Source organism: Schistocerca serialis, chromosome 4 (assembly GCF_023864345.2).
Source record: "Schistocerca serialis cubense isolate TAMUIC-IGC-003099 chromosome 4, iqSchSeri2.2, whole genome shotgun sequence".
Taxonomy (NCBI): domain Eukaryota; kingdom Metazoa; phylum Arthropoda; class Insecta; order Orthoptera; family Acrididae; genus Schistocerca; species Schistocerca serialis.
The window spans coordinates 250,622,890-250,640,799 of NC_064641.1; the positions used below are offsets into that span (position 1 = coordinate 250,622,890).

At 36.9% G+C, this 17,910-nt stretch overlaps 1 protein-coding gene across 1 annotated transcript in view; it reads left to right on the forward strand.

Moving 5' to 3' along the window:
- LOC126474385 (cytosolic carboxypeptidase Nna1) overlaps window positions 1–17,910 on the forward strand; it is a 325,956-nt gene that overhangs the window by 170,289 nt on the left and 137,757 nt on the right. Inside the window, exon 7 of the mRNA XM_050101852.1 lies at window positions 2,933–3,046. Coding sequence (XP_049957809.1) covers window positions 2,933–3,046 — 114 coding nt within the window. The remainder of the gene's footprint in view (window positions 1–2,932; window positions 3,047–17,910) is intronic.

The following is a 17,910-nucleotide window of genomic DNA, read 5'->3' on the forward strand; positions in this document are numbered from 1 at the left end:
TAGTCATGAGACATTCAGTGTGCTCTGAAAGGTTGTTCAATACATAGAACCCACATATCTGGATCCTTTCTGTACTATTTTTAAGCCTTTAAGTCTTTGTAAAAGTTGTAGTTTTATACTTATGCTCTGGACTATTTTTGAGGAAAGAGTAGTATTAATTACTGCAAAGGACATAATGAAAAAATGTGCTGTGAAGCAGTTGTCTAAATACCAAGTGTTCGGATTAGATTGCTGCAGCATGTTCCAGAATGATGCTAAATTTCTGAATTTGTTGGATGATTTGTGCAGGGAACCTCTTCCAGGGGTAAGTTACTCTTCCTCAGGAATCTTTAAATTAATCTCTGTCTGGCATTTGCTTGCCCAAAACTAGATTTGTGTTTTCATTCTGTTTTAATTTATCATGAATTGAAATCCTAAATACTTGACATTATTTACTCCACCAATAAATCAGTGATAATTTAATCAAACAATGAGTCTTGTCTCATATACATTTCAACACATTTTTATATATTGCAAAGGTCAGCTAATATTTGTTGAACCAAGTGTTGATCATCCAAGTTTTTCTTGCAGGTTTGCAACAGTTTCTCATTGTACAAACTTCCTGTACACAACTGCATTTCCCTTGATTGCCTCCAAGAACTGCGTTGTCTTCCAACTCAGTATATGTACATCAGGAGCTCTCTCAACTTGTGATCTGAGTGATTTGCCCCTCACTCCTTTTCAAGCCATCTCCAACCACTTCATCTTTCCTCCCTGAAAACTGAGCATAGAATTTATGAAATCTAGGATTAATATTTTCTACTTTGAAGTGTTTTCTATTAGCATTAGTAAACATTTGATCTCCTGATGGTACCCATTCTGTCCCCCTGTAATTTCAACAGCTTTCTAAATTGAATTTTTCCTTGATACTTGTCCTATTAGACATCCTAGAAGTATGTTAAATACTACTTCCACTTCTGACAATATCTCCTTATTGAAAATGAAGTACTGAGTTGTATTTGCCCAGAAGTTTTCATCCCAGCAGCATGTCTTTATATTCCATAGTAAAATATTTTCTTTATGAAATAGCAGTTGCAAAAACTGCATAACAGGTTGATAGCAGACATCAGGAAGGGAGCAAGCAATCTCCAGGTCAGAATTTGAAAATAAAGTAAAAGAGTTTCATGCATTAATAGCTACTCCTTCTACAATTTATGAGAATTTTTGGACTCGGGATGTAAATTCTAGTAATACTAATGTTCATATTATACAGGTTCTTAACTTTTCCAGTAAATAGACAGCAGATAGTGTTCTCTGAAAACAGTCAAGCTACGTAACTTTTCAAATCAACTAGTACGCAAAATCAGCAGGTGATTAGTGTAAGAGGGAGAATATGTGGTTTTTTTCAAAGTAACTATTTTTTTCATGATCATCATTTATTGTAAATATACTTTAACAACAACCAAAATTTCTTTCACATAATGGCTTTCCTGCATCCTTACTTTTCAGATCTCCTAACAGTTTGTTGTGTCCTAGCTATACCTATTGATTTCATAAGTGAAGCAGTGGGTCAAACATGTTTCCTAAATTTACCTCAAGGCTTTTAGAAAAAGTCCTGTGACTTTCTCTTTGTTTCCTTAAGCACTTCATAAATCTCTTGGAATGTAACATCCATTTTCTTTTAGCTGGATGAAGTCAGTATGGCATGTTACTTCCACAAATGATTTGTCATCCTGATGATATCACAGTAATTTTTGCCTTAATTATGTTCATATGGCCACCTTTCTTGAAGTTTCTTGATTCAGTGGACCTGCTATATGGTGCCACTGATTTGTGCTGCTTGACTTCTTCACCTTCTGCAGAGGGCTGAGTGCTGTAACAGAGTTCTGATCTGCACAAGTTTTTATGAAGTGATGTAACCACTTTCTAAATACTTTTCTGTATTTTATTGCACATATATAACAATTACAATGTTAGGTGAACAGATCTCTTATTAATTTGTAGACCAGAACAAAATCCCCAAATAGAATCTTATAACAGACTGACATTTTACATTATGTCTCTCCAACTTTTTGTCAGGCATTGACATTGTCCCCTGCCAATCTACTCCCTAATTTCTAAGACACGGCCAAGCCACGATTCCAAAGCATAAGCAACCCATTCACTGCAGTGGAGATGCTCAGTTGCCTTTCTCTAAACCTGCTCATACATCAATCCAGAGTTTTTATATGGACATCTTTTATTGGCTCGTAAGGAATAAGTGAATAATATTATTCAAGTTGAATAACATTTTCCATCACACTCTCTCTATCCTTAACATGCCCACATCTCTCCCTGCTTTATCTAATTTTGGCTGAAGGGATCTTTCATTCCCCCCTAGTTTTTCAATCTTCCTTTTTATACTATACTTCTGGGAAAACCACCAAATACAGTCTTTCACTTCCCTGGTGATTAAACAGTCCAGAACTTTTTAAACTGCTTTTTATTGCTGACAGTTATCTGTTTCTATTAGTGTCCTGATAAATATGTTCACTGTACATTTCAGTTGCTGAATTAAGTTAATAAACAAGATAATTATGTAGGTGAAGTATTACTTTCAATAAGTGAAAAATAATGTTAAGCTGAAACATACTTCTCAGATTGTTCATTAAGAAATAATGTAATACAACGTGTTCAGTTGTTAGCTACCATAGTCAGATATTTAAATGTAAATCATTTCAGATATGTCTCCATTTTATAAGGAAACATTGTTTATTTATTTAAATGTCTGGCATGTTACAGCATTTAATTAATTCAAAATTCTGTGGCACTGCAGTGCAATAGAAGGTTTGTCCTAAAACTAAAATTTCTGAGGATAATCTTCACCTATCTACATAACTATCAAGTTTGAAATTGCCCCTCCAGATAATAAAATTCATATTGATTTTTAGCATATTTTTTTCATTTTTTACAGAATCATCCAATAAAGTCAACATACAGCAAACTTAGGTTATTGTGCCGATCCCTGGCTGGAAATAATGTTTATTACTTAACCATTACAGCACCATCTTATGGGGAAGAATCAAAGGTAAGTGTATATCAATTTAATAACAAATTGGAGTATGTGACATAAATATAATAGATGTAACAATATCACTCTCTGGTTTTTCCCCCATACTTCATTACTTGATTCAGTGGAAAGTCTCTGTGTTTTGGAGCTCTGGATTATGTGTAGCCCACCCATTCTCGTCATTATATTCCTTTCTATTTTTTGTTACATTTGAGGCCAAATAATATTTATTTAATTGTGAGATTTTTTGATCTCAGTATCATTAGAATTTCTAGGATGTGGATCAAGTCAGTGTTTTTACAATATTTACAATCATGAATTTTCCATAAAATGTACAATAATGGATACAGTAGAGTACAATATTGCAGCTTCAAGGTAATAATCATATCAGCTAAAGTTACATCATAATAAATAAAAATAAATAATGTACATAATACAACAAGATATACAGGACAAGACATTAGATTGATATTAGTAATAACTAAACATTTGTAAATCAGTTACATCTTTTATGACAAAAAATATATTTATCCTTGCACTAAATGGCCCATCTCAGTTATACACTAACTACGTCCATATGCTTATTACGATATATTGATAGTTTTTACTTTTTGGATCGTCTGTCTACAACTGAATGAAACACAATTTTCTTGCTGTATGCACTCATTTCTGCTAAACAAATAACTAATTGAATAGAAGGTATTTTGTAACAATTATTGTTTCAATTTGCTATTGGTGGATTTTGGTGTATCAAGAGCAAGACTCTTGATATCACTATGTAGAACACTGAAAACTGTCATTACTGAGTAATTTACTCTTTTCTGCACAAGGAAAAAGTTTCTAAATACTGTAGGAGTAAAGGAAGCCACTCATCGAAAAGTAGGAGTGTCTAGTTGTTGCAGACACACAGAATAAAGAAAGGAAACTTGTTCAAGTTTTCAGAGTAAACCCTTTCTTGAGCTAGAACACAAATACATACACATGCATGCTTTCACACACCTATGCCCTTCCATGGCACCGACTGGATGCACAATTCTAGCATTGCAGTTTGGAAGATGGGCTAGGTTGGGTTAGGAGTTGCATCAGATGGGGTGGGTAGAGGCAAGAAGAGAGGTTAGTGATGAATGGCTAGTGCCTTGGAGGGAGGCAGCAGGTTTGCTGGCTAGGAATGCAGGAGGGAGGATTGGCAGGTGCATAGGCTAGACATGTGATACACAGATGTCAGAGTAGTGGGGAACAGTTCACACTGAAGACGGTATGAGGACATGAATTGGCAGGGGGTAATATGATGGAGAAAGGATAAACTGTTGGGTGGAGAGTGTGGGTGAAGCTGGATACCAGAGATTGGGGCCAGGACAATTATGGGGGGAAAGGATTTGTTGCAAGGATAATTCCAATCTGTGAAGTTCAGAAAAAACTGGTGGTGTGAAGAAGATTACACGTGGGTGAGGTTGTGAAGTAACCATTGAAATTGGGCATGTTGGGCTTAGTGGTAAACTTTGTTGGTGGTAATAATTTGGTGGTGGCCATTCAACCTGGTGAATAGCTAGTTGGTAGTCTTGCAAATATAAAAAGTCGTGTAGTGTCTATAGCAGAGTTGGTATATGACATGGCTGTTTTCTGAGTGGTGCAGCTTCTGAAGGGAAGGATAAGCCTGTGACAGGCTGTAGAAGGAAGTGCTGGAAGGTTATCCAGGCAGATCTTGCACCTAGGTTTTCCACAGTGATGATTGCCAGCCAAGGGGTTGAAAGTGTTAGTGATATAGGAGTGGACTAGGAATTGCGTAGGTTGAGTGAGTGATGGAATACCACTTTAGGATGTGGGGGGGGGGATCTTGGGCATGATGTCACACAGGTCCTAGCCACACTGTTCCAAATTGAATATGAAAAAAACTAACATCTGTAGACTGTTGTGAACCATTATTACCACAAAAATTGTATACATTTGCTGATGATAATCACTCTGCAATTACTACTGAAACAAGTGTTAGTGACAAACATGAAAGTATGAAATGTTATGGAAATGAAGTTCATAAGCAACGCAGGGGTGGAGAAAACTAAACAACAGCAAAACACAGTGACAAGAGAATCAAGCATCGGTCACAAAAAAGGTACACTGTCCTTTTCTTAACAGACAACCATGTCAGAAACCTGTCAAGTATTTTACTAGACAAGCAATGGGAATAGTAAAACCAGTTGCAAGTATGAAAAATTTTACCAGTGTCAAGCTACAGGAAAAAAAGGATGGTGAAAAATGAATATGTTGTGAACATAGCTGGTGCCAACAATGTCATAAGAAATGAGGCAAAAAATTGCTTAGCAAGCCTGTAAAAGTTCTTAAAAGCTAACAAATGTCAAAATGCAACTAGTTGCAACGCTGCCTCATAAGCATGACCTAATATGCAACTCGTATGTCAACAAGGAGATATGAAAAAATAACATCAAAATCAAACAGATGTGTGCTTCATTTGGAAAATGTAGAATCGTGGATATACGTAAAATGGACAAATGCCTACATACCAAACATGAGATGCATCTAAATTTCGAAGGCAATAAACTTTTATGTGAGAAAATAAGCAAAATTATTGCAGAGAAAGATGACTTATACAAAATTGCCAATCACAACAGTAATAGGGATGCTTTTTTGGAGTAAAACATTCTAATTTAATACTTGTTGTTGTTGTTGTTGTTGCTGTTGTGGTCTTCAGTCCTGAGACTGGTTTGATGCAGCTCTCCATGCTACTCTATCCTGTGCAAGCTTCTTCATCTCCCAGTACCTACTGCAGCCCACATCCTTCTGAATCTGCTTAGTGTATTCATCTCTTGGTCTGCCTCCACGATTTTTACCCTCCATGCTGCCCTCCAGTACTAAATTGGTGATCCCTTGATGCCTCAGAACATGTCCTACCAACCGATCCCTTCTTCTAGTCAAGTTGTGCCACAAAATCCTCTTCTCCTTAATTCTATTCAATACCTCCTCATTAGTAATGTGATCCACCCATCTAATCTTCAGCATTATTCTGTAGCACCACATTTCGAAAGCTTCTATTCTCTTCTTGTCCAGACTGTTTATCGTCCATGTTTCACTTCCATACATGGCTACACTCCATACAAATACTTTCAGAAACGACTTCCTGAAACTTAAATCTTTACTCGATGTTAACAAATTTCTCTACTTCAATAAACGCTTTCATTGCCATTGCCAGTCTACATTTTATATCCTCTCTACTTCGACCATCATCAGTTATTTTGCTCCCCAAATAGCAAAACTCCTTTACTACTTTAAGTGTCTCATTTCCTAATCTAATTCCCTCAGCATCGCCCGATTTAATTCGACTACATTCCATTATCCTTGTTTTGCTTGTGTTGATGTTCATCTTATACCCTCCTTTCAAGACACTGTCCATTCCATTCAACTGCTCTTCCAAGTCCTTTGCTGTCTCTGACAGAATTACAATGTCTTCAATGAACCTCAAAGTTTTTATTTCTTCTCCATGGCTTTTAATACCTACTCCGAACTTTTCTTTTGTATCCTTTACTGCTTGCTCAATATACAGATTGAATAGCATCAGGGAGAGGCTACAACCCTGTCTCACTCCCTTCCCAACCACTGCTTCCCTTTCATGTCCCTTGACTCTTATAACTGCCATCTGCTTTCTGTACAAATTGTAAATAGCTTTTTGCTCCCTGTATTTTACCCCTGCCACCTTCAGAATTTGAAAGAGAGTATTCCAGTCAACATTGTCAAAAGCTTTCTCTAAGTCTACAAATGCTAGAAATGTAGGTTTGTCTTTCCTTAATCTTTCTTCTAAGATAAGTCGTAAGGTCAGTATTGCCTCACATGTTCCAACATTTCTACAGAATCCAAACTGATCTTCCCCAAGGTCGGCTTCTACCATTTTTTTCATTCATCTGTAAAGAATTCGCGTTAGTATTTTGCAGCTGTGACTTATTAAACTGATAGTTCGGTAATTTTCACATCTGTCAACACCTGCTTTCTTTGGGATTGGAATTATTACATTCTTCTTGAAGTCTGAGGGAATTTCGCCTGTCTCCTACATCTTGCTCACCAGATGGTAGAGTTTTGTCAGGACTGGCTCTCCCAAGGCTGTCAGTAGTTCTAATGGAATGTTGTCTACTCCTGGGGCCTTGTTTCGACTTAGGTCTTTCAGTGCTCTGTCAAACTCTTCACGCAGTATCGGATCTCCAGTTTCATCTTCATCTACCTCCTCTTCCATTTCCATAATATTGTCCTCAAGAACATCGCCCCTGTATAGACCCTCTATATACTCCTTCCACCTTTCTGCTTTCCCTTCTTTGCTTAGAACTGGGTTTCCATTGGAGCTCTTGATATTCATGCAAGTGGTTCTCCTTTCTCCAAAGGTCTCTTTAATTTTCCTGTAGGCAGTATCTATCTTACCCCTCGTGAGATAAGCCTCTATATCCTTACATTTGTCCTCTAGCCATCCCTGCTTAGCCATTTTGCACTTCCTGTCGATCTCATTTTTGAGACTTTTGTGTTCCTTTTTGCCTGCTTCATTTACTGCATTTTTGTATTTTCTCCTTTCATCAATTAAATTCAGTATCTCTTCTGTTACCCAAGGATTTCTACTAGCCCTCGTCTTTTTACCTACTTGATCCTCTGCTGCCTTCACTATTTCATTCCTCAAAGCTACCCATTCTTCTTCTACTGTATTTCTTTCCCCCATTCCCGTCAATTGTTCCTGTATGCTCTCCCTGAAACTCTGTACAACCTCTGGTTCTTTCAGTTTATCCAGGTCCCATCTCCTTAAATTCCCACCTTTTTGCAGTTTCTTCAGTTTTAATCTACAGTTCATAACCAATAGATTGTGGTCAGAGTCCACATCTCCACCTGGAAATGTCTTAAAATTTAAAATCTGGTACCCAAATCTCTGTCTTACCATTATATAATCTATCTGAAACCTTCTAGTATCTCCAGGGTTCTTCCATTTATACAACCTTCTTTCATGATTCTTGAACCAAGTGTTAGCTATGATTAAGTTATGCTCTGTGCAAAATTCTACCAGGTGGCTTCCTCTTTCATATCTTAGCCCCAATCCATATATTAACCTACTACATTTCCTTCTCTTCCTTTTCCTACTGTCGAATGCCAGTCACCCATGACTATTAAATTTTCTTCTCCCTTCACTAACTGAATAATTTCTTTTATCTCATCATATATTTCATCAATTTCTTCATCATCTGCAGAGCTAGATGGCATATAAACTTGTACTGCTGTAGTAGGCGTGGACTTTGTGTCTATCTTGGCCACAATAGTGTGTTCACTATGCTGTTTGTGGTAGCTTACCCACACTCATTTTTTTTTATTCATTATTAAACCTACTCCTGCATATCCCCTATTTCATTTTGTATTTATAATCCTGTATTCATCTGACCAAAAGTCTTGTTCCTCCTGTTACCGAACTTCACTAATTCCCACTCTATCTAACTTTAATCTATCCATTTCCCTTTGTAAATTTTCTAACCTACCTGCCCGATTAAGGGATCTGACATTCCACGCTCCGATCCGTAGAACGCCAGTTTTCTTTCTCCTGATAACAACTTCCTCTTGGGTAATCCCTGCTCGGAGATCCAAATGGGGAACTATTTTACCTCCAGAATATTTTATCCAAGATGACACCATCATCATTTAATTATACAGTAAAGCTGCATGCCCTCGGGAAAAATTACGGCTGTAGTTTCCCCTTACTTTCAGCCGTTCGCAGTACCACAACAGCAAGGCCATTTTGGTTAGTGTTACAGGGCCAGATCAGTCAATCATCCAGACTGTTGCCCCTGCAACTACTGAAAAGGCTGCTGCCCCTCTTCAGGAACCACACGTTTGTCTGGCCTCTCAACAGATACCCCTCCGTTGTGGTTGCACCTACTGTACGGCTATCTGTATCGTTGAGGCACGCAAGCCTCCCCACCAACGGCAAGGTCCATGGTTCAGAGAGGGGGGGATTTACTTACATACCAGAATGTTCAGTATATAATGAATTAAATGGAGAATTTGGATGTATACCTAAATGAATAAAAATTACATTTCTTTGTGTGAGTGAATTAGATTGCAAGGAAGAGCAAGCATGTGGACACAGACTAAGAAATTACAAACTTGTAAACTTGTACTGCAAAAGGATACATAAAGTGAAGGGGTAGGTACTTATAGCAGAAATGATAAAGCATGTGAAAAAGTCAAACGAATTGATGTTCTGAGTAAAGAAATGGTTCTTGAGGCTCCACCAGTAAATGTAAAACTAGGGAATAACAGCCTGATTATAGCAGCTCTGTATAAGTCATCTAGAAGCAGTACTGGAGAATATTTCAGTGGTCTGGAGGACCTGCTGGGAAGACATCAGTGTAAAAAAAATGTACTTTCTTTTGGAGACATCAACGTAGACTCTTTAAATAAAAGCAATAATTATTTGTGTTAAGTTGACTTCATTCAGTGTTATAGCTATTTTCACATTAACCCAGAGCATACAAGAATTACTGTAGAAAGACAGACATTTGTTGACCACATATTCACAAACATAACAAAGGAGAACCTAAATGAAACCATCACTGAAAACAACATATCCGACCACAAATCCGTTAGTATGGAAATTGATGTATGGAAAGTAGATACAACTAAAAGTGATATGTTAATGTATAAAAGAAAATTTAATTAAAATAAACTTAAGAGGGCATTAGGTAACGATAAATGGGAACCAGTTTACAATGCAACAAATGTAAATCATAGATGGGAAAATTTGTATAAACTATTCAAGTAAAACAAGTGAACAAAGTTATTAACCCCAAAGCTGAGAATTTGCCTCCAGAAATCATTGAACTGAGAGAGAACATGAAAGACTGTTACATACTCTTTAGAGGTACTAAATTACAATGCTGTTTAACAAAATACAAACTGCTCAGAAAGAAATACAAATATTCCTTTACTAACCTTAAAGCTCATAAAAATGCCTGTCATTAAGTAACTCAACCTGTGTTAGTAAAACAGCCTGGAAAATAATGTGTAAAGAATGTTGGAAACAGCAATCTCATGAACAGACCAGCACAACAGGAAAAGAAAATGATGATTTAACAAATGATCCAAAAGAAGTGTGTGAGCAATTTACACAGATGTTTAATACAATTGGTACAAATGAAACACATGACTGGGCACCGAATTTAAATGTTGCAAAAACTAGCCAATCTTTTTTCATCCATGTCATTACTGAGTGGGACTTCCTAGCAGTCATTTGAAAATTTCAAGCTAAAATGTCTTGTGGCTGGGACGACATTTCACCTAAGCTGCTAAAGGAATGCAGAGGATAGTGAAACCTCTGACACATTTAATAAATATCTTCCTCTGTCATGGAGAATTCTGTGATCTTTTAAAAATCACTGAAATTCTACCGGTGTATAAGAAGTGAATAGGAACTGACATGAAAACCTATAGGCCAATTTCATTAACTTCAGAGCTTGAGAAATTTGTACAGAAATTAATATTAAATCAACTTGAGGTGTATTTCATCAAACGTAATGTATTTAACAATCTACAACATGGTTTTTGTAAGGGAAGATCTGTTGTAACAGCAGTAGCAATTGTTATACATCAAATATTAAAGGAGCTAGATGAAGGAGATAAATAAGCACCTATTTGAATATGAGTAATGCTTTTGATACTGCGAATCATACAGTTCTGCTGCATAAATTAGAAGCATTTGGAATGAGAGTGGTAGCCTATTTGAAAGAAAGGAAATAGTGTGCCAAGTTTACTTCTAAAAGGAAGGAACAGTTGCTAACAATCAAATCAACCCACAAGACACTTCAACATTGTGTGCTCCAAGGAAGGATATTGGGGTTTTGTGTATGTTAATGATGTAACTGAACCCCAAAACTACAAGGTTGTAAGTTGTGCTGATGACACAATGACATATCTTTTGTCAGATGGACAGTGATATGCAAACTACTACAAACAGTCATGAAATCACTTATAATTTTCTGTCAAGTTATCATACTGCAAATAAGCTGCTCATAAATAAGTAAAGAGAAGACACTGACACTGCAATTTATGCTTAGCTATAATCAGAACATAAATAGAACCCTATTTATATCTCCATTGGCCCTTAGTTACACAAACAAACACAAATTTTTGGGTATAATTGTTGATGAACACCTATTACAGAAAGAACATATAATCGTATTTGTAAGAAAATCAGTACAAATCTGCATCTACTGGAAAGGTTCTCAGTCTTTCTGGATCATAATAGCTTGACACAAATATACTTTGGAGTGATACACCCACATATTGTAACACAAAAGTGATGAGTTCTGATCTTCACATGGTGGTATCAAGTGTATGAATTTATATTTCATGTCGTTAAGTTCCTGTAAACAGTGCATATAACATAAGTTTGTTTTTGCAATAAAACCTTCACTATTTATATCAAAATGTGCACTTACGAATGTTAACTAAACCTTTGTATATGTGAGCTAAAATCTGCGACAATGTCCAAAAACTAATTGTTATATGGACAGCAAACAAAAAAATAAACAAATTTTAGCACATGAAGATAGATAATTAAAGCTCTGATGAAGGATGTGGTTCAGTTGTTCTATTTTAGGTGATACTGAATGACAAGAGGGGCATTCCTTTGTAGCTGATTCTTGGGGTTGGTGGAAAGTTTGGAAATGTGTCAGGACATGGCATAGGAAATCTGCTATGTGAATTAGGTTTGAGGGGAGGGGTATTGGGCTGTCTGTGAAGGCCCACATGAAACTTGGTGGTCAAAGGAGTTCTCATCACTGACATACGCCCTCCATAGGTGCTCAGTCTGTATGAGAGGAATTTTTTTGTTGTCGATACGATGACAGCTGTTGAAATGCAGGTACTGTTGGGGTTTGATGTTAATGGATGTGTGGATGAAGCCATCACAGAGGTGGTGGTCAACATCCAGGAAGATTGCACTTACCGAGGTTAGAGCAAAGTCTACAAAGAAGCCATGGATTACTCAAGGAACAGGGGTATCTTGTAAAACAAAAAGAAAACTGTATCTGTCAATCCGAAACAGTTCTGATGTTGATGTTATAGCACATTACAAGAAATACTGCAAAATATTAAAGACTGTAATACAGATATCAAAGCAAATATATTACAAGGAAAAGATAGTCATATCAGATAACAAAATAAAGACAATATGGGATATAGTGAAGGAGGAGACCGGTAGAACCAGACATGAAGAGGAACAAATAGCATAAAGAGTAAATGATACATTGGTGACAGATGTGTATAGTGTTGCAGAACTTTTTAACAAACATTTCATAATTGTTATTGAAAAGATGGGGTTGTCAGGTTCGGTAGATGCTGCTATGGAATACCTCAGACCAGACATTTCAAGTAACTTCCATAATATGAATTTGGCCCTCACTACCCCAGCAGAAATAATGTCCATCATATAATCTTTAAAATAAAAAACATCTAGTGGGTATGATGAAATATCAACAAAGTTGATTAAAGAATGTGATTCTGAACTAAGTAACAAAAAATTGCAGGCAGCTGGTATATTTTGTGATCTGTCAAAGGCATTTGACTGTGTAAATCACAATATCCTTTTCAGTAAATAAGAATATTATAGTGTAACAGGAAATGCTGCAAAATAGTTCAAATCTTATATCTCTGGCAGGAAACAAAGGATGTTATTAGGAAAGAGACATGTATCAAGCTATCAGGCATCATCCAACTGGGAACTAATTACATGTGGGATCCCACAAGGTTCCATTTTGGGGCCCTTACTTTTTCTTGTGTATATCAATGGCCTTTCATCAGTAACATTACCAGATGCCAAATTCGTTTTGTTTGCCAATGATACAAACATTGCAATAAATAGCAAATCAAGTGTAGTCTTAGAAAGATTGGCTAGTAAAATATTTGTAGACATTAATCACTGGTTCCTAGTCAATACTTTGTCACCAAACTTTGAAAAAACACACTACATGCAGTTCAGAACTTGTAAGGGGTGTCCCACGAGTATATGCCTAACATACAATGACAAGCAGATAGAACAAGTGGACAGTGTTAAATTCTTGGGATTACAGCTTGATAATAATTCAACTGGGAGGAGCACACAACAGAACTGCTGAAGCATCTTAACAAATCTCTATTTGCAATGTGAATTGTGTCAGACATGGGGGTCGGGATATAAAAATAAAAAAGCCGGCATACTATGCTTACTTTCATTCCATAATGTCATATGGGATTATTTTTTGGGATAATTCATCAAACCAAGCTAAAGTTTTCTGGGCACAAAAATGAGCAGTAAGAATTATATGTGGTGTGAACTCAAGAACATCCTGCAGAATCCTGTTTAGGGAACTAGGGATACTAACTACTGCTTCACAATATATTTATTCCTAAATGCAATTTCTCATTAAAAATATATCACTTTTTCAAACCAACAGCTCAATTCATGGAATCAATACTAGAAATAAGAATAATCTTCACAAGGATTTAAAGTCACTTAGTCTTGTACAAGAAGGTGTGCATTGTTCAGGAACACACATTTTCAATAACTTGCCAGCAGCCATAAAAAGCTTAACAACCAATGAAATTCAGTTTAAGAGAAGCCTAAAGGATTTATTGGTGGCCAACTCCTTCCACTCCATTGATGAATTTCAGTGCAGTAATGTGTTCTTTGTAAATAAGTATTATAGTAGTTGTATTACACATTTATTACCTTATAAATAAATAAAAAACTTTTTTATTTTAAATTCAGTTCATTAGTATTTGTAAAATGTCTCTTTCATATAGTGTTAATTAACAAATGACAATCATTCCACTTGGGACCTGTGGAATGGTACATTAGCTTATTTGTTTTAGTTGCAAATATTTGTCATGTATTGTTGTTTTTCTGACATGTTCTACACCCTGGAGGACCTCCTCACTACAGATCAATTGGAATGAAAGTAAATCTAATCTAATCTACTCTTGGGTTCAGGAGGACTAGGTGAGGAATGTTGCAGAGCAGGTTTGATGTTATGAAGGAATGGGGATAGGGTGTCTTGAAGATAGAGCGCCTTGGCCCTTAGTCCAGTTTATGAAGATATCAAGAGGGTTGATGATGATATATTTCTGATCTGGACTCAGGACCAAGAGACCCTATTCTCATTCCTTCAGAAACTCAGCAAGCTCTCTCCTATTTGCTATACCTGGTCCATGCTCTACAACCAAACTTCCCAATGTCCTAGTCCATCCATCCATCACTACCACTCCCAACCCGTTGCACAGAGATCATATCCCTGAGGAAGACCTGGGTGCACCATCCAGCACTTCCTACTCCAGTACTGTCACAGGCTTATTGTACCCTATCAGAGGCCAGCCCACCCAGAAAGCAGCCATGTCAATTACCACCTTTGCTGCATACACTGCACAGTTTTTCTGTCAGTATGACTACCAATGAGCTGCCCACCAGGATGAATGTTCACTGCAAAACTGTTGCCAGGAACAAAGGTGACCATCCTGTGGCACAACTTAAGACTGACTATACATGAACAATTTTAATGACTGTTTCACAATCCAGGACATCTGAATCATTCCTTCCACCACCAGCTTCTCTGAACTACATGGATGAGGGTTATCCTTGCAACACACCCTTTTCTACTGTAATCATCCTGGCCTGAATCTCAGTTAACTGATTCTCTCCAAGCCCTCAAATCAACAGTTTCCCCTTCCTCCATCCTGCATCCTCTTCCAATTCACATCTCCATATCACCCCCAGTGTGTGTTGTTCCCCACCAGCTCTAACACCGGTGTGCCACATGTCTAGTCCATACATCTTCCACCTCTTCCTTCCACTTTCCTAGGCAGCAAACTGGCTGCCTCTCTCTGAGCTGGGAGCCTATTTTCCTACCTCTTGCCCCCCCCCCCTCTATCTCTCTCTCTCTCTCTCTCTCTCTCTCTCTCTCTGTACCCACCCCACCCAATACAATTTCCATCCTTAAATAGTCCATTTGCCGAACTGAAGCACTGGAATTGTGTGCGCAGCCAGCAACATGTTGTCGGGGAGTAGGTGTGTGTTCGCGCGCGCGTGCGCGCGCGCGTGTGTGTGTGTGTGTGTGTGTGTGTGTGTGTGTGTGTGTGTGTGTGTGTGTGTGTGTGTGTGTGTGTGTGTGTCTACTCTAGCTCAAGAATGGATTTACTCTGAAAGCTAGCAAGTTTTCTTTCTTTTTTGTGTGTGCCATCGACAACTTAACGCTGCTGCTCTTTGGTGACTGGTCTCCTTTACCCCTAAAGCACCTACATTCCACCAGTAGTCTTCAACTACAAGGGTAAAGTTTGTCAGGTTATTGTGTTAGTCCTATTTTGAATCCGTTTTTAAGTGGACATCAGCTGCACAGCCCCTTAGTTCCACCACATAATTAAGAAAGGAGTAAATCATTCCGAAGTATAACATTTTTAATGTTTGATTAGGAACTATTTTTGCCAGCTGGCTAAGGAAACATACTAGTATGCCACTGTTGACTTTTCCACATACAAAATTAATGTAGGTAGTTCACCATAAATTTTCATCAACATACATAATCAGAAATTTGGAGCTGCCAGTTTCCATTGCCAAGATGGTGTATACATTATTTACATTGGTATGGTGTGAATAGCCCATTTTAAATTCCAGGCCCTGATCATTGATGTACAAGGTGTCTGTGATAGAAGTATACACAAACAAGACCTTGTAACAAAAGAACTCACTGTTTTATCTTGTTTTGTAAATACCCAATCAATAGAGACAATCTCCAAGATGTGATCCTCACTGTTTCATGAACAGCCTTCAGTCTCATAGGTCATGTGTGTCAGTGACAGAGCACACGTAACTCTACATGTTGGTGAACTATGCAGTTTCACAGATGCCTCCGAAGTCATTTTTCAGCAGGGTAGTGAGGCCCCCCATTCCCATTATCATTGAGACGCTACCACATTTCTCCCTGAGATGTTTCCTAAGCATTGCAGAAGTAACAAAATACTGGGCATCTGGGCTAAAGATATTCAAAAATGTCTAACAGAAGTTACAAAATACAGGATGTCTGAGCTAAAGGTGGACAAAAACATTTGTTTATATTTAATTTCTTATTAAGGTTTGTGAGTTTATTTGTCGATAGTCAGTACATTGAGTGAGATAACATGGGACGTAGACTTGTGCATTGAAAATATGGAGTAGTTAGATAGTAAGAGAAGTGAAATAGTCATTAAAAATATTACACATAGTATTGGGGTTTTTCAGAATGTTGTCATCATGCATTATGCTGAATGGTATTGTATTCATCTTCTTGGGACCTTTATGGTTTTTGTCATTTAGCTCCCTGGATAGATTGCTCTATTGCTTTGCTGTTAATCTGATTTCGTATTTTAGGAAATTCTGTTTCAAAAGTTTTCATTGTCGGATCATATTTTTCCTTAAATATCTGCAGAGTAATAACTTTATAAAGCAGGTTTATATCATGTATACTCTGCCTGAGGCTAATCTAGCTTGACAGGCGTTTCAGTCTAGAATTACTTCCATTTTGGCAGGGTTTCACTACCTTCTAGATTTCAATAGAATTTTTTTTCCATTTGTTGGTAGACTTTTTCATCTACTGCTAGGGATCCTATTTTTTCTCCACTACTTTGTGTTTAAAGCCATTAATGTTTGATCTATTCGGAGTTCATTTCTGCAGAACAACTGTTGTTATTTTTGGTACATCTGAATTTATGTACTCTATCACCTGATAAAAGTGGTCAGAATAATGAAAATCTTAATTACTGTAATTTACATTATCTATAGCATTCTTATGATTATATTTCATAAAACATTTTAATGGAGCATGTCTCCATTTATATGGCACCTGAGCTTACTGTATTTAAAAGACTGGATGAGCTAATACATAGTTGGACTTCAAGTTTACTGTACTAATGGAGTTGTCAAATGTTAAGAATCACGAAGTATCAAAAACTGACACAGATGGTATTGAAGTTACACAATAATAATTATGTTATAGTTCATTGTGAACTGGCTTTTGACTTTTTAGGCCATCGTCAGATAACTTAAGACTAAACTGGTGGTCTGAACATCACAGACAGTTTATAGCTGTTCAAAAATTGTTTTTCAAAGGATATGTGACCTTTCACAACTATGTATATCTATATAAATGCCACATGTGTAATGAAATACGCAAAGAAGTTGTGAATAAATATACCTTATATATCTTTATACTCAAAAATTAAAAGTATGAGAATGTACAGGGCAAAACAGTAAACAAGTGAGTACTGGCATATATTATTATGTCTTATGGACGAAACAACTTGTGAATGTGGTGAACTGGTAAAAAATGTGGAAAGTTGATGGGGATTAGTTATACTGTTTACAACAATCATATTATCATACGGTTAGAAAAATATCAGTTGGCTACTGTTACTTTAGCAAGAGTGAATAATGGAACTCTATTTGATCTTTATGTTGTTTATTTATTCCAAAATTTTCAAGCAGTGTTAGTCTCCTGTGTTTATTTGCTGTATCAAGAACATCAAATTTAATATTGTTATTCTAAGCATGTTCAGCAGAGGTGGAATCTTTTCTTTTTCAGTCTCCAACACCATTAAATGTTCAGTCAGTCTAGTAGTTACAGCCCTTCCTGGTTGGGCTACATATAATAAGCCACACAAATTGCAGAAAATCCTATAAATTCCACTCTTGAACAGAATGTGGACAACATTCCTGATATAGAAAACGTGTGTATACTTCCTGGATTTTAGATTGCTGGTTAGTACCTGAGAAGTGCTCCCTATATATAGCACAGGGGCCTGTTTGTTGTAAGTGTAATATAATGCCATCTGAGGAGATTATAGAAGTG